Raw genomic sequence first — 23512 nt, 5'->3', positions numbered from 1 at the left:
TACTTTATACATATTTGACCATTTTTCTTTTCTTTTTTTATGCATATATTCTTTATAAAGTGTTTAGAATCTGTATAAAGTACTTTATACATATTTGCCCATTTACTTTTCTTTTTTTATGCCTATATTCTTTATAAAGTGTTTAGAATATGTATAGAGTACTTTATACATATTTGACCATTTTTTCTTCTCTTTTTTTATGCTGTTTTTTTTTTGACCCCAAAAAAATGAAAATTAATCCAATGCGAGAAATAAAAATCAAAAAACTCTCCATAGTCATCAACGTTGGTGGCGGTTCATCCACCCGTTTAAACAATGCCGCCAAAGTTCTCAAACAACTCACATCCCAAGATTGTTTGTTTTCTAAAGCCAGATACACACTCAGGAATTTTGGTATAAGACGTAATGAGAAGATAAGTGTCCATGTGAATGTCTCTGGAGATAAAGCTATGGAGATACTTAAGAAAGCACTTAAAGTTAGAGAATATGAATTGAGTAAAGATTGTTTTAATCAGACAGGGTGTTTTGGACTTGGTATTAATGAGCATATTGATTTGGGTATGAAATATGATCCAGATATAGGGATTTATGGGATGAATTTTTATGTTGATTTGAAGAGACCAGGAGATCGAGTCAGTAAGAGAAAGAGGTTTAGAAGTAAGATAGGGAATAAGCAGAAGATAAGTAAAGAAGATGCTCAGAAGTGGTTTGTAGATACATTTGAGGGAATATTACTTGAATAAACTACAATAATTAATATATTCTAATATGTAAGATTAAGTTTTATTATGTTTTATTATGTTTAAATATTGATATGTTATATTATGTTAGTATGTTATATTTGTTTTACTCATAGTTTATCTATATTAATATAAATCTAACTTAAATAATATTATACCTATAATCTAAATATATATTATAAATATATAAAACTAAATATATAATCTAAATACTAATGTTTAAATTTATTTGCTTATAGTATGAGGTCTATATCATCATTCACTATTTTACTTGGTATTATATACTTCTGCCCTGTACTATTCCTTATTAATACATTCTCCCCTTTCTTATCCACTATTTGTACCACTTCCCCTTTCTTTATAATCTTATCATTTACTTCATAATTCTCTGTCAAGAAGGCTATTTTAAAGAACTCTTCATTTCTTTCTAGTGGACTCGTCTTCCTCCCTCTACTATTTCTGTATATATAACTTATTCCCAGTATACTGTAATTTAGTATTATACATATTATATTAGTATTATAATAGTAGAATATAGTAGTAATAGATAATTCTAGACTATATACAGTGACTAATAAGGTACAAGATGGTCTATATTGCTTCCTCAGGAATCTAGATCTGAAGATGTCAGATTTATATTTGATGAATGAGATGAAGAAGATATTAAGAAGAAGAAGAGAGAGGATGAGATAGAAAGAGAAGTAAGATGGAGAGAAATAGAAGAGACAAGTGTGTAGACCGAGACACAAGAGGGACTTGATGAGGGTAGTAGAGAACCAATTCATAAAGGGATAAAAAAATCACATAGAAAAGGAACAGAAAGAAAAGGGGATGAACTCACATGATTAGAATCTTACATATTTGATTAGAATCTTACATATTTGATAAAATGCAGAATCTCATTTGATGGAATGACTTCATATTTGACAGACTAAATCTCATTTTATAGGTTGCAATTTAAGGAGATCTATAAAATAGTAATATATTATTAGAACAGTAATAATATATAAGAATGTCATAATATATTATTAATACTGTCGTAATATATAAATCCTTCATAATATATTATTAGAATATCATAATATATTATTACAGTGTTATAATATATTAGAACTATAACAAATCTCAAATCCCTTGTTTATATCATCTCTAAATTATTGCCCTACTTCGTCTAGTCTCTTAAACTAAATGAATATATTTTTCTTCTTTTTTTCTTTTACCCTTGATTATGCAGAATATTCTTACTTTGTACAAATCTACTTCTAATTCTAAAAATAGACTGGTCATCAAATACAAGTACACTAGAGAAATGCACCCTGTGGATCTTGACAAGATCCAGCTCATCATTGAATATCCTTCTGGGGAGTACATCTTAAAAGAGATAAGCCCGGGAGAAATAAGCACTAGAGATCTGTACATAATTAGAGATGGGAGAATGAAGAGATTCTCAATTTATGATCTAATATATTATTATGAAGGAGAAATGTATTTCTTTATATCCTACCGAATAATATCTACCACCAAATATGCATTATTAGATAATGTATCATATAATAATTCAATATCTTATACAAATAGCATGTATCTATTAGATAATTCAATATCTTTTTCGTTAATTAATAAGTTGACTATTAATAATCAATTCATTAGTTCTTTAAATCTTAATTCTTTAAATTTATCTTATTTAAATCTCAGATCAAATTTCCTTTCTTCTGTTTCTTATGATAAGCCTTTAGTCTTCTGTGACTTAAGAAATAATAAATTAAGAAATCTGAGTATAAAAGCAGAGACACTCTTAGTAGATCAAAAAGGGAATATATCAAGTCATAATATATCAAGTCATAATATATCAAGACATAAGAAGTTGACACTAGGAGATATTAATACTGATAGATGTATCTTTAAGAAGTATAAGATATATAATATATCTTATAGATTTTATATCTTGTTTAGAGATATAGAAGATATAGAGTTTATATTATCTTGTATTCTGACTAATATACAGGGGAATCTGATAGACAAGATAGACTTAATTTACAGTAAAATGAAGAAGATAACTTTAAGAGGAATGTTCTGTCTAGTGTGTGTTACAGAGGAGAATGTGATAATAAGGACAAGTAGAATGAGAGTGATGTATGATTACTTTATGAGAAGGGAGATACTTTATAAAGAGCACTTATATATATTTGACAATATAGGCCAGTGGTATCTTCTACCCTTAATAGATACTACATATCTAGATAAAATCGATCTAAATACTAAATTAGATAAAATCGATTTAGATAATATTAATACATCAAATATGATTAATACTGAATATAATACATCACATATATCTAATATTATAGATTATGATTATAGTGTTATTATTACTAATCAATCAAATAAACATAAATTAAATATAGACCACTTTAAAAAGTGCTCAGTCTTGTCCCCTACTAAAATACTTAAGAAATATTCCACTACTAAAAATATAACAAGAGATACTAAATTAAGATTCTTCATGTGTGTCAAATTCCCAAATATAAATAAGAAGAAACAGGAGTCCCTCCTGAAGAAGTTTAAGTCTCTAAATTACTGTACTATAATAGAAGATAATGGGATAGACGGGATGATCTACATGAGTCAAGATATAAAGAAGTTACTAGAATATGCTTTGTATATGAAGAAAGTATACTCTTCTTATAAGATAGACTTGAGTATAGGAATATCCTGTGGGAATTATTTCTTTAAGATGGAGAACAGGAAGCCCAAGTTCATGGGAGATGTCTTAATAAAGGCGTCAAGGATGACTAATCTAGGGAAAGGAGTATTCTGTTGTAATTGTGCCACTATACTTGAGAATATATATTATCAATATATAGGAGAAAGGAAAGTAAGAGGATTTAGTAAATGTATGAAGATATACTTAGTATACAAGAATAACTAATAATGATATAGTATAGATTAGATTAGTATAGATTATAGTAGACTAATACATTATATACTAGTACATTATATACTAGTACATTATTTTAGATTAGTATAGTATATAAATTTTATACCCCTCCTTTTATAAAATGAATATTAAGTTCGTCGCAATAAGAGTCTCAGAAGATGAGAATCTTATGTATCTCTTTTATACTGACAAGATAGCCTTCTCAGTAGACTCCACTAGACCCCATCTCCTCTTAGACTGTCTCCAGAGAACATTTGACAATATCTTCTATTTACCAGAAGAAATAGAAGATCTCCCTAAAAGAGAACCAAGGAAATTACTCTACTCCTTCACTACTCATCATCATGAAGATCACTCTAAAGGAGACAGAATACTCAAAGATCTAGTACCAGACATAATACAGGATAATAATACAGTACTTATAGGAGATATCAGAGTAGAGTGCATAAAGACACCCTGTCATACAAGAGACAGTATCTGCATCTTAGTAGACAATAAATACATGTGCACTGGAGACACAATCTTCTACTTGGGGACGGGGTGCTTCTTCGAAGGCACCCCTGGGGACATGATGAAATGCATAAACAAGATCTCTGAATATGACGAGGATATTCTACTTCTATATGGGCATAATTATAAGAAGAGGAATCTGGACTTCATAAGGAAAGAGTGTCCCCATATCAAACATAAGGAAACTGAGAGAATATTCCTTACTATAAAAGAAGAGAAGAAAGAGAACCCTTTCTTCTTAGTCAAGAATGAGAAAGAACTAGGAAACTTAAGGACTAAGAAAGATAACTTCAACAAATCAATATACTAAAAGGAAGATTCTAAGAGACAATTAGAAATCTATTAATAAATCTGTACTGTCTTCTTCTTCATATATCTTCCTTACTCCTGATTCATCCGTCTTAATAAATCCACTCTTTGAATCTTCAAGCTTAATAAAACTACTACTAGTTATAATTTCTTTACTGAAGTCACTAATTATATCTTCATGGACTAGTACATTATTATTAAGGGACATCCTTACAGTTTTACTATCTCTACCGACTAAAATATTTCTTACGTCATTATTCATATCTACTGTATACTTATTGGCTTCTTCTATATTTATATCTACTATATTATTATTATCTTCTATATTTATATTTACTGTATTATTATTATTGGCTTCTTCTACATTTATTGGTTCATTTTCACTACTATATTCATCTATAACATCTTCATGTACTACATCTTCTTGACTATCTTCGACTTGATCTTCATTCCCATCAATAACATCTTCATTCCCATCTATAACATCTTCTTGTAATACATCTTCTTGACTATCTTCGACTTGATCTTCATATTTATTTCTTGCGCTTAATTTATCTTTGATCTTTCTTATCTCATCCCTTAAATCTTCTATCATACAGTTCTCATACTGTATCTCCTTACTATATTCCTCTACATTCTCTTCTATCATGTCTATAAATGTACTGTCTTTATTAAAATGCTCTATAAACTTGTACTCGGGAATACACTCAAGGGGGGTACACTTCAGGTGACTGGAGATTATCTCTGTAATATTCTGAGACTGGTAGACTATCGTACTGGACTTATTCTTAACTTTCTTAGGGGGGATTAATTTGATCATGTCTTGGGGGTTACTGACTTTATCCTTGAAAATGTGACTGAGTCTGTTTTTATTAATATTAAGAGTATTAGTAGTGAAGATCCTCAATCTTACTAGAGGGAGAAGAGGGGAGTATTTCAGGGGATTCAACATATTCATGACATTTATGGACATATTATCATTAAAATGTTTTTGTCTTTTTATATCATCGTGTATTTTATCATCTCTGTCTTTTATAACATGGTCATCTTTTAGATTTGACTCATCATCTTTTACATCTACATAATACTCTTTTAGATTTGACTTGTCTTTCTGGTTTAATTTCGTTTCTAATAACTTATTTATATACTCAATTATCTCTTTCTCTTCATATAAATTACTATCTTCCATTATAAATGGTCTCACACTATTAAGTCTAATTTTATATAACTTATCCTCATCTTCCAATATATAACAATACTTCTCATTACACTCTGCTTCACTCAGGCTTGTTCTTACTGTAGATCCACACTGGAGTAATAATGTCTTATTCCTTATTATCAAGGGATCATGTTCATGACCATAAACTACTAAATTAAACTCATGGGGTATCACTGACGGGCAGAGATAATCTCTATTTCTTGGGACTCTGTTCTGGTGTACTAGTAAAATATTAAAAAAATCAGAAGATAAATCTTTAAAGATTATATTCTTAAATAAATCTGAGACATCTTTATCTTTTATATAACCTACACCGTATATTCTAATATTATCGTATTGTAGGAAAGGGCAAGGATTTATATCCTTGCCTATGTAAGAGATGAGACCAGCAGAATTTAAAATGTCAAGAGTTGAGATTTTATTAAAGCCTGAAGGGTCATCATGATTCCCATGTATACAAATCATGGGGATATTTACTTTATAAATATTATTCATATAAATATGTTCATCATATTCTTCTTTATATTCATGTTCATGTCCATCTTTAAATTCATCTTTGTCTTTACTGGTTTCTGTTAAGTGCTTTCTTAAAATATTTATAGATCTATTTATGCAATATCTTGATGGTCGATTTTCATGATAAAAATCGCCAACTTGTAAAATAAGATCAACTTTATAAAATACAGCAAGTTTTAAGATCTCATCAAATGTATTGAAAGAGTCGTCATGTCTTAAAGGGTCTGATTCTTTGTAGCCAAGGTGATTGTCAGAAGTAATCAAGATTTTCATTTTTTGAGGGTAAGAAAAAATACTAAGACATGCATAAAAGTCATTTTTATAATTGAGTATGGTATATGCAAAACTAAATACATCTCGAATATGATGGCACATCCAATTTAAAAATTTGTGAATCAAAATTTCATAATAATTTATGCAGAAAAAAATCTATTTATGCTTAATTGAGTTTGTTTGTTTGATAAAAATTATGCAATTTTTTAAAGTTTAAATAGGAACTTACAATTTCAAAAAATAGCAGCAACTAGAACTAAATAGCACCAGCTTACAATTACATCGTAGTAGAAAAATTTAATTTTAGCACAATAATATAATTGTAAAATATTCATATGTGTAAATTTCTCGGTTTTTTTTATTGGTATGTAAATTAAAATTATTAGTATTTATGCAAAATGACTTTGTTTGTTTCATGCTAAAAAACTATAAATAGCATGAATTTTTTCAAATTATAAAAATCCAGAATTTTATAAAAAATCCACTACCCTGGTAAATGACTCTTATTAAGAAAACAGGATCATCATACATTATAATATCATCATACAACACATTCCTCTTCGACTACCACACTAATATACCATTTGTTGATACAATATTCATTTCTAATTCTTCTAATATAGAAATATTGTATCTTACTTTAGATGTACCAATTTACATAACAAGGCCTGTTTATACACAATTACTTTATAAACAAGATAAAAATAGAAATATTTCAGATTTATTTTATAAGAATTGTATATTTATAAATTATAATCAGAAGATTATGTTTAATAAAGTGGAGATTTGTGTACTTCCTTCTGGACTGTATTTTGGATGGTGTATGTTCAAGATTAATGATTTATTGTATTTTAGTGATATTTCGTTTGTTAATAAAATATGCACTAGTGTCAAGATCATTAAAGATATAAAATTTATATTATGGGGAAATGTTGAGAAAGAAACAAAAAGAGACACTATTGAGTCATTCAATGAGTGTCTCAAGAATAACTTAAAGATTAATAGAAACAATCCTCAAATTTCGAGTCCTATAGAGATTTATGTCGAGTTTCCTAATTTCCTATTAGATATTGTGTTACATATAAATTTATATTTTAATATTTCAGTCAGAGTAGATTGTCCAGATATTTGTAGATTTATAAATTATCTCAATTCCGAATCTGACTGGATAAATGATAAATATACAGGACTAAATCTTAATATAACAGAGACAAGTAAGATAATATTAAAGAAGAAAACAATAGAAGATTTCTCTATAAAAAAAGAAGACTACTCTATAAATGTAAAGGGTGTTAATAATAATAAGTTTAATATAAGTACTAGTGCATCATACGAAGATATAAAAAAGCATTTTAGTGCTGAGATTCTCGATATAGAAAAAGGAGTGTATTATGAAAGACCAGATATGAATTATGAAGATGTCTTAGTTGATGGAAACTTGGACTTAGTAAATAAGTCATGTTATATTGTAGGAGAAATGATTAATACAGATATGAATGATCAGATAAAAAGTATAATAATAAGAGAGAATATAGACATATTTAAGAGTATATTTGAGAGTGAAAATTATGCTTATATTGATGGGATATATTATTTTAAAAGATTAGGAATAAAAATATATGAAGAAGATGGAAGATTTAAAATAAGATTTTAAGAAAAATAAATATAAAATACAATATAATTAAAGACGCATTAATATTAATTTAAAATATATGATAACATATTATAAATATATGGTAATATATTTTTGTGGATTTTATTTTTTACAATTTATGTATAAAATACTTCTTGTCGATATTTTCTTCTACAGTTAATTTCTCATCTTCTAATTTGGCCACATAATTCTTTTTATTCATTGTAGACTCAGACAACTTAAAAAACTGAGACCCATTTTTCAGATACACAGAATCATCATCATAAATGATAAGTTTAGTATTTGAGACACCGGCACGCTGTGTGACAGTAAATCTTTTAACCTGTTCATTGTCGTATTCCTTTTTGGAGAAGTCTAGGAAACTGGGCTTTTTGATATAAAAAAACATAAAGGGGTATAAAAAACCAAGAAAATTAGCATTGAGACTTATACAAAAAAAATATTGAAGAATATTTATTCTAGCACAAGAACAAAATAATTGACTTATAACTGAGCTAATGTAAAGTTTTTTGTCTTAATAAATAAATCAACTTTGAATATTAGTAATTATCTTGCATGTTGATGAGTACATTGAAATATCACTGACTGAAATGAAACATATGTGAGATGTTTATACACAAAACTAAATCTGAAAAGAATTATAATATTGAAATATAATCATTATTTAATATTAGATACATAATATATTTACAATTTCACAAATAAATACTATTTTGTCGCATTATAGTCGGCATAAACATGAATTAAACTGTCATAAGTGTTTAAACATTTTATTCAATTTTGCGTGGTGTTCTCATATAAATTTATACCGATTTTATCACCAAAAGAGTGCACTTGGTGTTTGCATTTAAGTGTAGTCTTACGAAGTACAATATTAAAAGAAGATTTTGATTTAAGATTTAGTTTTCTAAACTAGATATCTGTACTTGATTGTTGGAACTAAATTTGCAAAAAATATAAAAAAGATTTCATCTTTTGCTTGTAAAGGCAGATTTCTTACATAGAGACCAAGACGACATGGGTGAGATTCTTGCTTACCAAAACATCCTCTATATAACTAGCTGGCGCAGCAAGCTCCGTCGTATTCACTGGACTTTGACACCAGGAGAACATTTTCCTATCTATACACTTAGTCAAGTCCAGATCGACTTTACAACTGATATACTTAATAAGAGTTGTTTAATAACTCAGAAGGAACCCACTGCGGAAACTATATTTTCTCTATTAATATCTACATCTAACACTGGCACTTTACATCCCCAAATTTTCAGCCCGACATTTTATTGGGCTGCGTTGACCATCATCTTCCACTAATTTCAGCCGCCGTGTTACAGGATCCTGTATCATAGAGCTCACGAGACTTTCTATTGCTCTATTGCGTCTAGTTAGCTCTGAGATCTCACCACAAAGTGCACTAGCCACGGACTTCACTAAGCAATATTATCTGATACTTTTATGTATCATATAGTCTCCACTAGTGGATATGAATTTTTCGGTCTTGTGGTGGTTTCTACGGTAGATGCTAATCTCTTATGGCGTGACGCACACAATTTTCATTGAATCTTTTATGTAAATATTGTAGACATTTAAATCATCTGAGTTGTTCCAACTGCATCACAGATAGTAGAAACATTTCGGTGCATCTGGTGGTCGCACTCGGCATTGTCAAATCGCAAACTCTGCCTTCGACCAACAGGCTGGGCAATTTTTTTTGTTATGCATAATTAAACCAATTAATTCATGTCATAAAAGAAATCTACGAAGAAATAAAAAATATAAATCTTTTTCGAGACCTTCGTTAAGTGTTCGATCGCACTAAAATTCGAATAAATTTTTTAAATATAATTTAAACAATGTTTGCAGGGTTTTAGTGGGGCTTAAGTCCATGTAGAGTTGTTATATAAAAAAATTCAAATTTAATATAAGTAAAGAAGGTGGACCCTAGGGAGATTGTATAATTATACAACAAAAACTCTGTTTACAAACCTTTTAGGCACAATTTGCTCGGCTGTATATAAATTTTGTCAAGAATAAACATTTACTATTCTAACATCCACTAAAAAAGCTATACAATATATTTTATTATTGTAAATAGTTTTTGATACTTAAGTAGTGTCATCAGACCAATACGGAAGTTTCTAGTATCATTGCATCTCACACATATCCTCATTCTGTCAAAATGCGATTTCTTCCTTATAAGACATGTTTCACAGTTGTCTATTGCATGTTTTAACTCCGTAATAATGAATCTCGTAAGTTATATTCGACGAGATATTTCTGCTCTACTTTCTAGCCTTATAAAATAAATTGTAAGATATTAAACTAAAATGCACAAGCAAAGAGCTTTTAAAAAGAAATATAGTAATTTATGTACAACAAATTAATATGAAACAAAGGCATTTCTGACCTTAAGGTACGTTTTTCAATGAGTCGGAAATTTATTTTGGCAGGTCACCACACAAGTTTCATTAATCAACCTAAATATAACGTTGAGACATTGTATTTTTAGAAAAATTTATGATGCCTGTCAGAACTGAGGCTGGATTTTTTATGTAAGTCATAACGCCATCGACCGCAAAGTTACGGGCCACGCTAAAAAACAATCAAAATGCATTTGTTATAGGATGCATACGAAATACACAATTTATATAATAATAGAAAAATAATAGTATTATAATGTGTCTACTCATGTACAGATTTTTATAGCACAACAAAATTTATTTATTTGTAAGGTATAAGTATGAATTACAAAAATTTATGCTTAGGATGATCTCAAAAAGAATATGTACAGTAATGATAAGTCAAATAAAAGAAAAATTAAAGCTCCGATCATTGCAATACAAAGGTCAAAAAATGACTGTAAAAATTCACTGTAAAAAATGAAAAAAGCAAGTACGTTTTATAACCATGAAAACTGAATTTTTATGATATGTAAAATTTTACAAAATTAAAACGTTTGACATTTATAAAAAAAAATAATCTTTACAGCGTTGCTTAGTACATTGTGTTTAAAAAATAAATATTCTTTTTATTAAATTTTTTTGACATGTATCGATATTTACTTGAAAAAAATGACGAATGTTTTTGACATAATAAAATAATTGACATACCAAAAAAATTTTACAAATAATTACATATCATTATATATCTTATTTTCTATATTAAAACGAATCTATTCAAAATTAAAAATTTAAAAATAAATGTATATAAGAAGCTCAGAAAAAGAACCCATGATTTTATTTATTTCATTAATAGTATGTACTGATCTCTATTACCATACATATGAACAAAATATACAATGTAATTTCAGGATGGAAACAGAAAATGATATTACCATGGCGATAGCGGAAGAAATGAATGAAATATCAAAAAATGTTATCGATTTTAACATGGAAAAAACACCCAAGAGTTTGCAAGAGAAAGAACACTTGGAACCCAATAACCCACCTATATCTGGTTATAAGAGGGTAATTTATTTGAATTTGTTCAATGGGGAAGACACTGATGAAATTAATAACCTCATGAATCTACAATATAACGAAGTAACTGAAAAATTTTCAAGCTTTAGAGACAACCATGGAATGATATTACAGAAGCCAGAAACAAGCAAAATTGTTAAATATTGTGTTGAAGATTATAAAATTATCAAACAGAACCAAGAAAGTTTAAACCTTAAATTAGAAAAATATCAAGATAGTATTTACAAGCTTGCAACAACAATTGAACTAAAACTTAAACAAATTAAGTCTCCTGTAATTCAAAAAATTATTAATTTCATGAAGTTAATAACTATTATAAGTGATTTTGTGTTACCAAAACCAAAGCATTTTGATATTATATTAGAATCGATAGAGTTGCAATGTTATCAAGATGCAAATTTTTGGAAGGTGCAAGAAATAACTAATAATATAGATATACCAAGGATAATCGGATTAGTTTATTATTACTATGATATAAATATAAACGTCAGTTACAAAAATAAAAACGAAGTAGAAATTGCTTTCGATTTAAAAAACTTGCAAAAAAACTTTAAAGACTTTTTTAAACAAAAAGATGAATTGTATAAACTTATGCAAACTATATGTAGGACAATCGAAAGAGGTGAAAAAGTAACCAATCAAAATTCAGCAATAATAAATGAATAATTTGATTTGAATTTTTTTAAAAATAAAATATATTGTCTGACATGACGCCTTGTTCTAAGGAGGTTTCATGTTAGTAAAAAAGGTAAATCGAATCTATAAAAATTTCAAATAATTTTTAAAGCTTAAACACAATTAAAAAATTGTGTAGTACTTTTTTACTTTAAAAAAGCATGGTAGATTTAGAACAGCCGCGTATTTATTTATGCAGCTAAATTTGTCTTATTTATTTTTATGGACACCGTCGTGATGTTCTTGCATAAAAACAATCACGTTTATAGATTTATATTATAACAAAAAATATGTTTTCTTCATATTTATATATATTAAAATATAGAATTGATAGAAGGGCGTGTAACACACTACAGTCCTTTTTTTTCATCTATTGACCAATAATATATGATATTTTTTTCCTTGTGTTTTACAGCTTTAAACTATGCTAAAACACAATTTCAATTTTGACATTAATTCTTTTTGTTGTGCTCAATAAAATTTATGTTTTAATGCTATTTTTCTTAAATGATTTAATTATTAATTTTTTTAAAAACATTTAGTAGACGTTACAAAACAGAAAATATCTAAGTTTCTAAATTCCTAAAAAATACAAGATATACTGGAAAAACAGCATTTTAATTAAGACCATGACAAATATCATTCTAATAAATGTCTTATATAAGTATATTATCTATTGTTAATATAATTGAAAATATAAATATATCACTTCAAATTCAAAACTGTAAAAATTCGTTAAAAAGAATTCAGATAATATAAATTGCATAATACATATAAAAAAATGTGAGGAAACAAGTACTGTACTTGTTCCGTATTTATACATAAATATTCAGTATTTTATGAAAATACATCGCAAACATACAAGATTTTCACGGTCAATTATGCTTTTGATAAGTGGATCTTTCGCATGCATATGTAAAGTATTCAAAAGTTATATTAGTATATTTTTTTAATGGTTTATCAAGATATAGAAGGATATTTACGTAGAGGAATTGGTCTAAAGCAATTTTATGATTTTAGTCACTAAAAATAATTTCAAAATTCTACATTTTAAGCATATTGAAAATGTAAAAAGACATGAAAATATATTTTTTATGTAAATTGTAATAGCATTCAAAAAAATCATATTTTGAAATTGGGCCTGCAAACATTAAGTTGTTAGCAAATATTTTGTATAAAATCGTTATACGAGCCTTTACATATGACATTTGCCAATTAACAAACCTTTACTACATTATTGAAGGTTAGTTATATATGCTTTTAGGGCATACAGAGACGAAATTTATTACAAGCAGTTTTAAAATACGAAAAAAAACAAAACTTGTATATTCAAAAAATTTAAAAAAACTTCCATTTTGTTTTTTTTTATTTCTAATATACAAACATTAAAATATTATGCTCCATGTCAGAGTCATTTAGTTGATAATTAAGGGTCTTGTAAAACTGCTCACAAATTCTCTTTTTCTATTTTAAAACGCATACTTGATCTTTTTAAATATTTGGATATGTCTATATAAAACTGAGATTTTCTTCTGATACCAAATTATTCACAAGAAAATGTATTTTTATTATAAAAGCACATTAGAAGAATACTTTTGAATTACGTCTATTAATAAAACATATGATCTTAGGCAAAGTGTTTTATGTCCTTTTCTATTTTAAAGTATGCTTTGAGCCGATTCAAGAGATCAGACACAGTCCATGGAGATCTTCGTTGTTTTTATACTACAAAGTAATGTTATTCTAAAATGTAATTAGAACATTAGACTTTTACGTCTATTAGGTACAGGGCTATAATGTATTTGTACAATGAGACGTGTACGTAATACAGATAATAATAGTAATCTTAAAATTTTAACATATAATTTTGTGAATTAATCCGATTGAAGCTCTATATCATATTGAAAAACATATAGAATGTGTTTTTTACATAACGATGCACGAGTTTTTTCATTCCAAATCTAATATGATGAAAAGCATTTCCATACACAAATTTTAATATCGGGGGTTATAAGCAAGTATCGTACATACAGTTAAGGTAGGATGAAAATAGCAATTTTTTATTTCTGTTGTTCCTGCTTTGATATTCTCTCTGCTTTTTATATAAAAAAGAGTAAAACTGTAAAAATGTTTTAATGCTTCTGTATTTCATTTTAAAATATAACTAGGAACGCAACAAATATTCTAGCCCTAATTTGATCTAATTAAAAAACATATACAAAACAACTTATTATTTAATGGGCATTTATATCACTTACTCGAACCCAAGAAAACAAAATACGTTTTATCATTTTTAAAATGATATAAAATATATATATGAAATGGTACAATTGTATTGATGTTGTCTGGATCCTAAATTTTATTTTGTATAAGAAAAACCATATTACTATAAAAAATTTAAACGAGTATTTAAGAATAACGATATCTATCGTAAGAAATCCATGTTTTGTTGTGTAAAACTTATATTAAGTTTTACCTATTATTTCTAAAAATTTTAGAAATTATATTACAAAAAATTAACTAAATCCCCATTTTGAATTTGCCCATTTTCGTGTTTAAATTTTTTATTAAAAGATTTTTTTGTAATTAGAATTTTATTTATTCTGCTTTATCTTTATTTTCTTCAATTATCTCGAACATTTCATATATACGAGAACAAAAGTCATATTTCTGCATATCAAAGCCTTCAACTATTTTCTTAAATTTCATCAAATTCTTCTGTATTTCGTTTTCTGTTGCAAAATTTTTTTCTTTATAACGTATTTTATTTTCGTAATAAGAAGTAATGAATTCTATCAGACTTAATAAATTTATTTTGTTGTCTACTTCCATTATTTTCCAGTGATCTATCCCGTAAAAATATTGCAACTCTATTGAACTTAAATATATATCCAAATAATGGGGTTTAGGCAGATAAAAATCAAAAACGTCGATAATTAAGTTTATGATATTAATTATTATTTGATTTTCTTTCGGCTCTATTTGAAAGAGCTTATCTTTGATAATCATTGCAAGATAGTACACTTCGTCGCTATAATTTTTGCATATACTATTTAAAAAATCTCTGTTCCACAAGATTTTTTATAATCATCAATGGTGTAAAAAATACCTTTAGGATCAATTGTATTTTGAGAAAATTTTTCATAAACATCCTTAATATATTTAAATCTATCTCTAAATTCTCTATATTGTAGATCTATACATTTTTCAACATTGTTATAATTCTCCTCATTTAGCTTAAAATCTAGCTCTTGATTGTTCTCAATAATATTAACATGAAATCTTGTAAAATTCATAACATTTTGTTGATTAAGCAAAGTCTCTAGTGTTGCATCGATATCGTAATTTGAAATTTCATTAGATATCTCTGGGGATATCGCCAAAATATCATTATCAATATTTATTCGATTAATTGATTGCATATTTTGCTCATTAGCAAGATTTTCATGATAAGAACATCTTAACAAAGATAAAAACAAAATCATGGGATGTTTTTTTTTGAACAATAAAATTTTGTCTTTATCTATTTGCTCATGTGGATTTTAATTAAAATCAAAATTTCTTCATGATTGTAATTTTTAGATATTACTTCTACAATTTGTTTTTTAAATTAAAACTTTTACAAATTTATTTTTGCAATTCAAGTGGCCTGTCAACTTAGTAGATGAAAAAAAAAATTTATTTATACGACTTAACAAAATGTCAACAAAATATGTTGGTTAAGAATATAAATATATCATTAAATAACATTGAAAATTATCATTTTTTATATAGCGATACAGTAATATTGATCTTTATTAAACCACAACTAAAATTAAATCAATATACGGACCAGATGAAATAATTAACAAACATTAATTAGTACGATGTACAAATAAAACTTCATAACCTCTGTGTTAATATTGGCGAACATGGTTTTTATTTTTTATTTATATGTTTTTTTGGCATGAAACTCCCTTTCCTTGAGTCCCACTTTCGAGCATACATTGCCAGAGTAACAAAAAGTGCTCTTGTTGAAAAAAAAATCTAAATACTGGATATTTCAGAGAATAAAAACACTTAGCACACATTCAACCACTGTACTTACGAGAATTGTGAACATAGTAATAGATTGTGCTTGAAAATAGCCATAAAGGCTAAAGTAAGCATTAGCTACAAAAAATCGATATTGGGTTTTTTTGTTTTTTTGCCCCTTTTTTTTAAAAATGGAGGAAAGAATTCGGACAAGAGAATAATTGGAGATCATATATAATGATCTAATAATTAAGAAACAAAATAAAATTTGTAGCGTCTGTAACCGAAAAACGAAGCAAGGAGTGGAGCAAAGAAGTGTATAAGGTGTCCATGGAGCTCATGTAAACACACAACTTCAATTTGGAATGAAACTTTCTTTCAGGATCCTAGGCTAAATTACAGTACAATATTACAAATACTAAATATATTGATTCTAGGTTATTCGCGTAAGTCCATTTCTCATGTTTTAGGTTGTACTAAACCTTCTATATCTTTCGTGCTAAAAAAGTAAAAGAAATGAGTCTTTATGATAAGTATTTATCTAGTATAGTGACTCTTGGAGGCGATAATACTATAGTGGAAATTGATGAGACTAAGATTGGGAAGAATAAATACAACAGGGGAAGTTAGTAAAAGGATTTTGGTGTTTTGGAATGGTTGAACGTACCATCCAACGTAGAATCATAGTAGTATATATTAAGAAAAAAGACAAAAGAACACTTACTGAACTTCTTTTAAAATATGTAAGTAGAAGCAGTATTGTATATAGCGATATGTGGAGAGCGTATCATTCTTTAAATACAATATTTAACCAACATCATATGGCTAATCATACATTACATTTTAGAGATCCGAATACAGGAGTACATACCAATACCATAGAAAGTACTTGGTTATCTCAAAACCATTCTATACCAAATAGAAACAGATCATCGAATAGTACTAAACTTTATTTATTTAGATATATGATCCAAAGAAACTCCACAACTCCTGTGTTTGAAGATTTATTAAAATATTTATTCTAGTTTTTATTTTTGTTCCTTCCTCATCATTTTCTTTCCTCCATTTTTTAAAAAAAGGGGCAAAAAAAAACAAAAAAACTCTATATCGATTTTTTGTAGCTAATGCTTACTTTAGCAATAAATTCAATAAAATATGCGAAAAAGTGACAATTTTTTGTTGTTTAATCTAATATTTGAAATCAAAAGATGTTTTGTTCTATGGGGTCCATTAATATTATCTGCTGGGGGTTATGTTTAGATAGATCTTGGTTAAACTGAGACTGCTTGTTAAATAATTTTCTAGAAAAAAATTATCATGATAATATCCAAAACTAATTCTCATTGTAAACTCAAACAAAATGAAATTACTATGTTAAAATATTCTAAAGAATGATGTTGTCATGATGAACGCAGAACTGATTCACACTATGAACTTAAATGCAACGTCATTTAAATTTTATAATCTTTCAATAAAGAAGGCTGTTTATTTCCCACCTCTTTTTTATTATTTATAAATTTTCTAATGTCACAATTCGGACTTTTTGTGTAATTTTTATATTAAATACAGATTTATAGCTTTACTTTAGCTGCAATGGCTAAAGTAAACATTAGCTACAAAAAGTCGATATAGGGTTTTTTTATTTTTTTTGTTCTTTTTTCATAAAATGGAGGAACGAATTCGATAAAGAGAAGAATTAAAGATCATTATTAATGATCCGATAATTAAAAAATAAAATAAAAAATGTAGCGTGTGTAATGGCAAAAAAACAAAGAAAGAAAATAGAAGTCTTATAAGTTGTCCTTGGAGCTCATATAAAAAAACATTAAAATTCGAAATGGACCCTTCTTTCGGGATTCTGGGCCTAATCACATTAAAATATTGCAAATACTAAATATGTGGATTCTTGGTCATCCACGTAAGTCCATTTCTCAAGTTTTGGGTTGTACTAAATTTTTACAGCTAACCTGCTAAAAAGTTAATAGAAATGTGTATTTATGATAAGTATTTATCTATTTTAAGGAATATTGGAGGTGATAATATCATAGTGGAAATTGATGAGACTAAGATCGGGAAGAACAAATATAATAGATTGAAGTTAGTAAAAGGATTTTTTGGTGTTTCGGAATGTAAGAACGTACCATACAACGTAGAATTATAGTAGTTTATATTGAGAAAAGAGATAAAAGTACACTTACTAAACTTCTTCTGTTACTTGTTTTAGAAGCAGTACTATATATAGCGATATGTGGAGAGCACACAATTCTTTTAACACAATATTTAGCCAACATCGTATTATATATCATATTTTACATTTTAGAATGATGGATACAGGACTACATACCTATATTGTAGAAAGTAATTGGAGATATCTAAAAAAGTCTATACCAAATATAAACAGATCATCTAATAACGCTAAACTTTATATATTTACGTATATAATACAGAGACACCATTACTACATTATTTGAAGCTCTATTAATATATTTATTCTACTTTTTATGTTTGTTCCTTCCTCATCATCTTCTTTCCTCCATTTTATAAAATTAGGGGCAAAAAACAAAAAAAAAACCTATATCGATTTTTTGTAGCTAATGTTTACTTTAGCCGCAATTTTTAAGAGGTGTACTATACATAAATTTATTGTAATTTAATTATTATTTTTGCAAAACTTAGTTCCGAAATATCGTCAGAGTCGTTTTGGGGATTTATTTAACCTTTGCACAAAAAACTGCAACGGTGTTTAAGATCAAAATTTTTAAAAGTAAGAACCCGAGTCTGTATATAAAAATTATCTGAAATTATCTTTTAGAATTCAAAATTGCTTTAAACGACATTACATTAATAAGACATATTAAAAAGTATTTTTTTGTTTAAAATCATTTTTTTTCTTTCTCTTTAATTCTTACTTCACAAAAATGAAACTTAAAAAATAAATAAGATACATATTATAAAATATGATCTATAAACCCCGTTTTTAAAACGAAAAGGCATACTACTAGTCATCTAATTATAAAAAAGAAAAATAATATATTGAACACCATATTTATTTATTGCGTTATAACTTTTTAATTTTATGATTTAATTTATTATATCATAAAAGTATCAATTATTCTAAAATAGGACGTGTTGCACTCGTCAAACGGAAGGCCGAAATTGCAAAGAGGAATCATGTGATAATTTATTCATAAATATTCTAAAAATCCAAAATGTATAAATAGTCATGTAAACAATAATGTTTTCAAATCATTAGAATTTTTCTATAGACAACCTCCGTAAAGCAAATTTATAATCTATCTATAACCCATTTTTAGTTCCTTAATTAAATTTTGTGAATTTTAAAATAATGAAAACAATCATAATTTTGTGTCTCATTCTATTAATACAATTTCAAAAATAAATATTTGTTGAGAATAGTAGACATAAGGGGCATTTAATAATATTATCTCTATTTACAGTTATCCAACAATATTATTTATATTTAAGCTTGCATTTTTTATCGAAAACTCAAATTTATTGTTATAGTTCTTATTAAAGTCGTGATTCAAATATCTATAATATTTTAGTTTCGAATGTTTTTGTAATTATAATTTATTGTTTTACACTTATAATAATATTTTTTTTTCAAGAACTTACTAAAAATCAAAACTATAAATTACTAGCAAGGGCGATCCAAGTTCATTTAACTACCTCTTTGTTTTTTAAACGTTATATTCGCTTTGCTTTTGGTCTCTCTGATTTATTTACGTTTAGTTTTTTACTTTATTATTTTTGTTGTTTTTTTTCCCCCATTTTCATTATTACTTAAATTTCTAAATTGGGGTAATTGCAGAAAGAAAAATTTGCCCGTATTTATTCGTAATGCTAATATCAAAGAATAATTTTTTAGTAAGCGGATGATTTTTTGTCCAAATAATTCATGCGCAAGAAAACCAAATGTTTTTATATCTTTTTTTGTTTTTTTTCTTGCAAGTAAGAGGTAGGGAGAAACCTTACATAGGGGCCAGAGGGGTTTGGGTGTGATCCTCATCTAACTGGTACTGTGAGATTCTTACTCACTAAAAATTCCTCCATACAACTTGCCGGTGCAGCAAGCTCCGCCGTATCCATTGGAATTTGGCTCCAGGAGAACACTTTCCATTTATACCTCAAATCGCGTATAGAGTGACCTCGCAGCGGATATACTGAACGGGCATGGTTATCTATAACCCGAGGAGAGACATCATCGTACTGACTCAAAGGTCCCTACAATCATCTGTTTTGCACACACGGCTCCTTACACGACCACATCCCCAGTCTGCGTTTTTATTGGGCTGCGTTGACCACCAGTCTCCCACTAGTTTCGGCCACCGTGTTACAAAATCATGTAGGATAGAGTCCACGAGACCTTCTATTGCCCCACTTCGTCTAGTCTCTTAGTTATCTCTAGGATCCCACTCTAGAGTGCACCAGCCATAGGCTCCAACTAGGCCGTACTCATTAGATACTTTTATGTATCATTAAATCACCACAGGGATGATACTGTTTTTTAGCCTTGAGGTGCGTTTCTACACTAGATGCTAATTTCCTTGTGGCTGGACACACACAAGTTTCATTGAATCAACTTAATGATTATCGTGGACATTTTCTTCTTCTGAGTTGTTCCAACTGCATCATAGAAAGTAGGGCTCTACTTCATTTTCTTGCCCCCCTAAAAAAACATCAATAAAAAGATACAAAATGGTGTTATTTTTCAAATCTAAACATTTTTTTTTGAGGGGGGCAAGAAAATGAAGTTAAGGTATTTTTTGTCGATTTGAGAATTTTTAAATGCCTCCTTCAGATTCCTCATAAAGGGGTTAAAAAATTAAAATTTTTAAACCCCCTAATGAGGAATCTGCAGGAGGCTATTCGAGAGCTAAATATCTGCGAAGATGCGTGCTTTAGGAACAATGAAGCAACAATTGATTTTTTTTAGATAATGGTCTTCTAAAAAGATCGATTGCTTGCAGACATTGTTCGACATCAGAACGAACTGTTCATGTGAACATTTGTTGATGTTCCGGCTACATTGACGGCAAAGCTTATCGTTGTGTTAATAAAAAGTGTAGTTCGAAGAGCTCACTTAAAAATGGTACGATGTTAAGAGGATAAGCGTTCCATTTCACAAAATCCTTAGAACACTCTATTGCTGGGTATTTAATTATACTACTTAACAAGCGATAGATCTTTGCAAAATATGTGAAAATTCATATATTAAAATCAAGGATACAGTGATGGAGATCATTGCTTCTAAAAGCGATGATAGCTACCAAAATGGTGGAACTTCTGTTCGTGTACAATTTGATGAAACCGCTATATGCAACGGGGTAATTGTATCCAATCCTTCATTAACTTTGGATTCCATGACTGGAATTCAATGGATTATGGGCGGCATATTAGAAGGTAATTGTGGAGAATTTATTCTTGAATTGCTACCGAATCGACAATCTAGTACTATTGAAGACTTTTTTAAACGCAGAGTAAAACGTGGCTCTATTATAATTACTGATGGATACCCTTCATACCCTTCAGCCTCTAGAAATTTTGGGAGTGAACATTACATAGTAAATCATTCGCTTGGATTTATAAATGCAGAAGGAGACCACACAAATAATATAAAAAATTTGTGGTCCCATTTGAAGAATGAATATAGATCGAGAAGTGGGCTTAAAAGGCATAGGATAAATTTATTTCTAAAAGAATTTGCTTGGAAAAAAAGAAATATCAATCATTCTAATAATGATGTTCATAGGTGTGCTTATATAGTAATTTTAGAACTGTGTAAGTTGGAATAAAAAAAATTTCTTCTAAATAATTTTTTTTTCTAGGGGGGCAAGAAAATAAAGTAGCGCCGAAAGTAGAAACAATTTTGGTGCCCCTTGGAATCGAACCCAGACATTGCTCAATGGAAGCATTGCCTTCTACCTCTGGGCTAAGGGCTCCTTAAAAGGAAAAGAAAACTTCCAAAAAAACCCCAAACTGAATATGCATATAAAAATGTTTATTAAAATAAGATTCTAATAAATATAAAATATTAGTAACATAATTTTAATAATGTTTCGAAGGTAGTCTTATCTCATTCCTACTAATCATATAGAGAGTCAAATATATATCTGCAAGGTCATATGTCCTACACCTATCGGGCATAAAGGCTTTTAATGACCTCCAATTTTTTTCAATGGTGTTTGTATGGATACAAGTTTCATTATTTCTAGATGTTTGACTATGATTCACAGTTTTATGATCCTATAATAGTCCTTCAAATTACCATATGCTTTCCACATATCAGAATAAATGACGGATCTAAAATTATCGTGCTTGAATAAGAACGGAAGCATGTATCCTTGTTTTTTTCATAATCACAAAAACTATATTTCTTTTGTTCTTTCCACCATGCCGAAACACCAAAAACCTTTAATATATCTTCCCTATGGTATTTATTCTTAATCATTTTGCTTTCGTCTATTTCTACAATGATTTCCTGGCCTCCTATCTGTTCTAGAAAATTCAAATAAGTGTCAATAGTTTTTAATTTATATAATTTGCCTAAGTTGTAACTTATGTTTTGTACATTATAATCCAAAATTCTTGAAAATTGCGCTATTTTAAGTCCCAATATCCACAAACTATCAAGTTCCAACATAAGTAGACGATCTATCTTACTATTTGAAAAATAGTTGTTATGGCAAATTGAAAATCTGTACTTGCATCTTAAATGAAGTTTCGTTTGATGCTTTATCTATGTACCAACCTGAATTGAACGTTTCAGCTTATATTTCTTGTTTAGTAGACTTTCGTAAAAATCTTGTATCTCTTCATTGCTCAGAATTCCTTTTTTTAAAAAAAAAATGCAAATTTTTAAAAATTTTGCCCCCTAGTTTTTTTCCATTAATGCTGATTTTAGCCATAATTTAATTTTTACTGTTTCCATTTGTACCTTAAAGTTTAGTCATAAATGTTTTGGTTGTTTTAGCATTGGTAGAATTTTCATATAAAACATACAAAAGACATGTTTTTGTAATATACATTCAAATATAAATTAAAAAAGACACTCTGCTTAATATACTTAAATCAGATTTACATCTATATATATATATATTGTTTAGTATACGTTGCCGTATTTTTTTATTTTTGTCATATGACACCATTTTGTATAATCCGATC

At 28.0% G+C, this 23512-nt stretch overlaps 10 protein-coding genes across 10 annotated transcripts; 5 read left to right on the top strand and 5 right to left on the bottom strand.

Moving 5' to 3' along the window:
* Positions 1-227: 227 nt before the first annotated feature.
* VNE69_08051 (ribosomal protein uL5) lies at positions 228-743 on the top strand (the record flags this gene model as incomplete). The annotated part of the gene is made up of 1 exon (XM_065474367.1): positions 228-743. One exon carries the CDS (start codon positions 228-230, stop codon positions 741-743), a length of 516 nt encoding a protein of 171 aa, XP_065330439.1.
* Positions 744-973: 230 nt separating this feature from the next.
* VNE69_08050 (putative high osmolarity signaling protein) lies at positions 974-1525 on the bottom strand (the record flags this gene model as incomplete). Its single annotated transcript, XM_065474366.1, has 1 exon — positions 974-1525. The coding sequence occupies one exon, from the start codon at positions 1523-1525 to the stop codon at positions 974-976; it is 552 nt and encodes a 183-aa protein (XP_065330438.1).
* Positions 1526-1968: 443 nt separating this feature from the next.
* VNE69_08049 (uncharacterized protein) lies at positions 1969-3669 on the top strand (the record flags this gene model as incomplete). The annotated part of the gene is made up of 1 exon (XM_065474365.1): positions 1969-3669. One exon carries the CDS (start codon positions 1969-1971, stop codon positions 3667-3669), a length of 1701 nt encoding a protein of 566 aa, XP_065330437.1.
* A 130-nt stretch (positions 3670-3799) lies between these two features.
* On the top strand, positions 3800-4498 carry VNE69_08048 (hydroxyacylglutathione hydrolase; the record flags this gene model as incomplete). Its single annotated transcript, XM_065474364.1, has 1 exon — positions 3800-4498. The coding sequence occupies one exon, from the start codon at positions 3800-3802 to the stop codon at positions 4496-4498; it is 699 nt and encodes a 232-aa protein (XP_065330436.1).
* A 21-nt stretch (positions 4499-4519) lies between these two features.
* VNE69_08047 (double-strand-break repair protein (MRE11)) lies at positions 4520-6505 on the bottom strand (the record flags this gene model as incomplete). The annotated part of the gene is made up of 1 exon (XM_065474363.1): positions 4520-6505. One exon carries the CDS (start codon positions 6503-6505, stop codon positions 4520-4522), a length of 1986 nt encoding a protein of 661 aa, XP_065330435.1.
* Positions 6506-7001: 496 nt separating this feature from the next.
* On the top strand, positions 7002-8159 carry VNE69_08046 (ribonuclease; the record flags this gene model as incomplete). Its single annotated transcript, XM_065474362.1, has 1 exon — positions 7002-8159. The coding sequence occupies one exon, from the start codon at positions 7002-7004 to the stop codon at positions 8157-8159; it is 1158 nt and encodes a 385-aa protein (XP_065330434.1).
* A 109-nt stretch (positions 8160-8268) lies between these two features.
* On the bottom strand, positions 8269-8547 carry VNE69_08045 (putative SP-containing protein; the record flags this gene model as incomplete). The annotated part of the gene is made up of 1 exon (XM_065474361.1): positions 8269-8547. The coding sequence occupies one exon, from the start codon at positions 8545-8547 to the stop codon at positions 8269-8271; it is 279 nt and encodes a 92-aa protein (XP_065330433.1).
* A 2842-nt stretch (positions 8548-11389) lies between these two features.
* Positions 11390-12304, top strand: VNE69_08044 (uncharacterized protein; the record flags this gene model as incomplete). Its single annotated transcript, XM_065474360.1, has 1 exon — positions 11390-12304. The coding sequence occupies one exon, from the start codon at positions 11390-11392 to the stop codon at positions 12302-12304; it is 915 nt and encodes a 304-aa protein (XP_065330432.1).
* A 2607-nt stretch (positions 12305-14911) lies between these two features.
* On the bottom strand, positions 14912-15322 carry VNE69_08043 (uncharacterized protein; the record flags this gene model as incomplete). The annotated part of the gene is made up of 1 exon (XM_065474359.1): positions 14912-15322. One exon carries the CDS (start codon positions 15320-15322, stop codon positions 14912-14914), a length of 411 nt encoding a protein of 136 aa, XP_065330431.1.
* Positions 15323-15366: 44 nt separating this feature from the next.
* On the bottom strand, positions 15367-15798 carry VNE69_08042 (uncharacterized protein; the record flags this gene model as incomplete). Its single annotated transcript, XM_065474358.1, has 1 exon — positions 15367-15798. One exon carries the CDS (start codon positions 15796-15798, stop codon positions 15367-15369), a length of 432 nt encoding a protein of 143 aa, XP_065330430.1.
* Positions 15799-23512: the final 7714 nt, after the last annotated feature.

This window comes from Vairimorpha necatrix, chromosome 8 (assembly GCF_036630325.1).
Source record: "Vairimorpha necatrix chromosome 8, complete sequence".
Taxonomy (NCBI): domain Eukaryota; kingdom Fungi; phylum Microsporidia; family Nosematidae; genus Vairimorpha; species Vairimorpha necatrix.
This window is presented reverse-complemented; position numbering and strand designations above follow the sequence as displayed.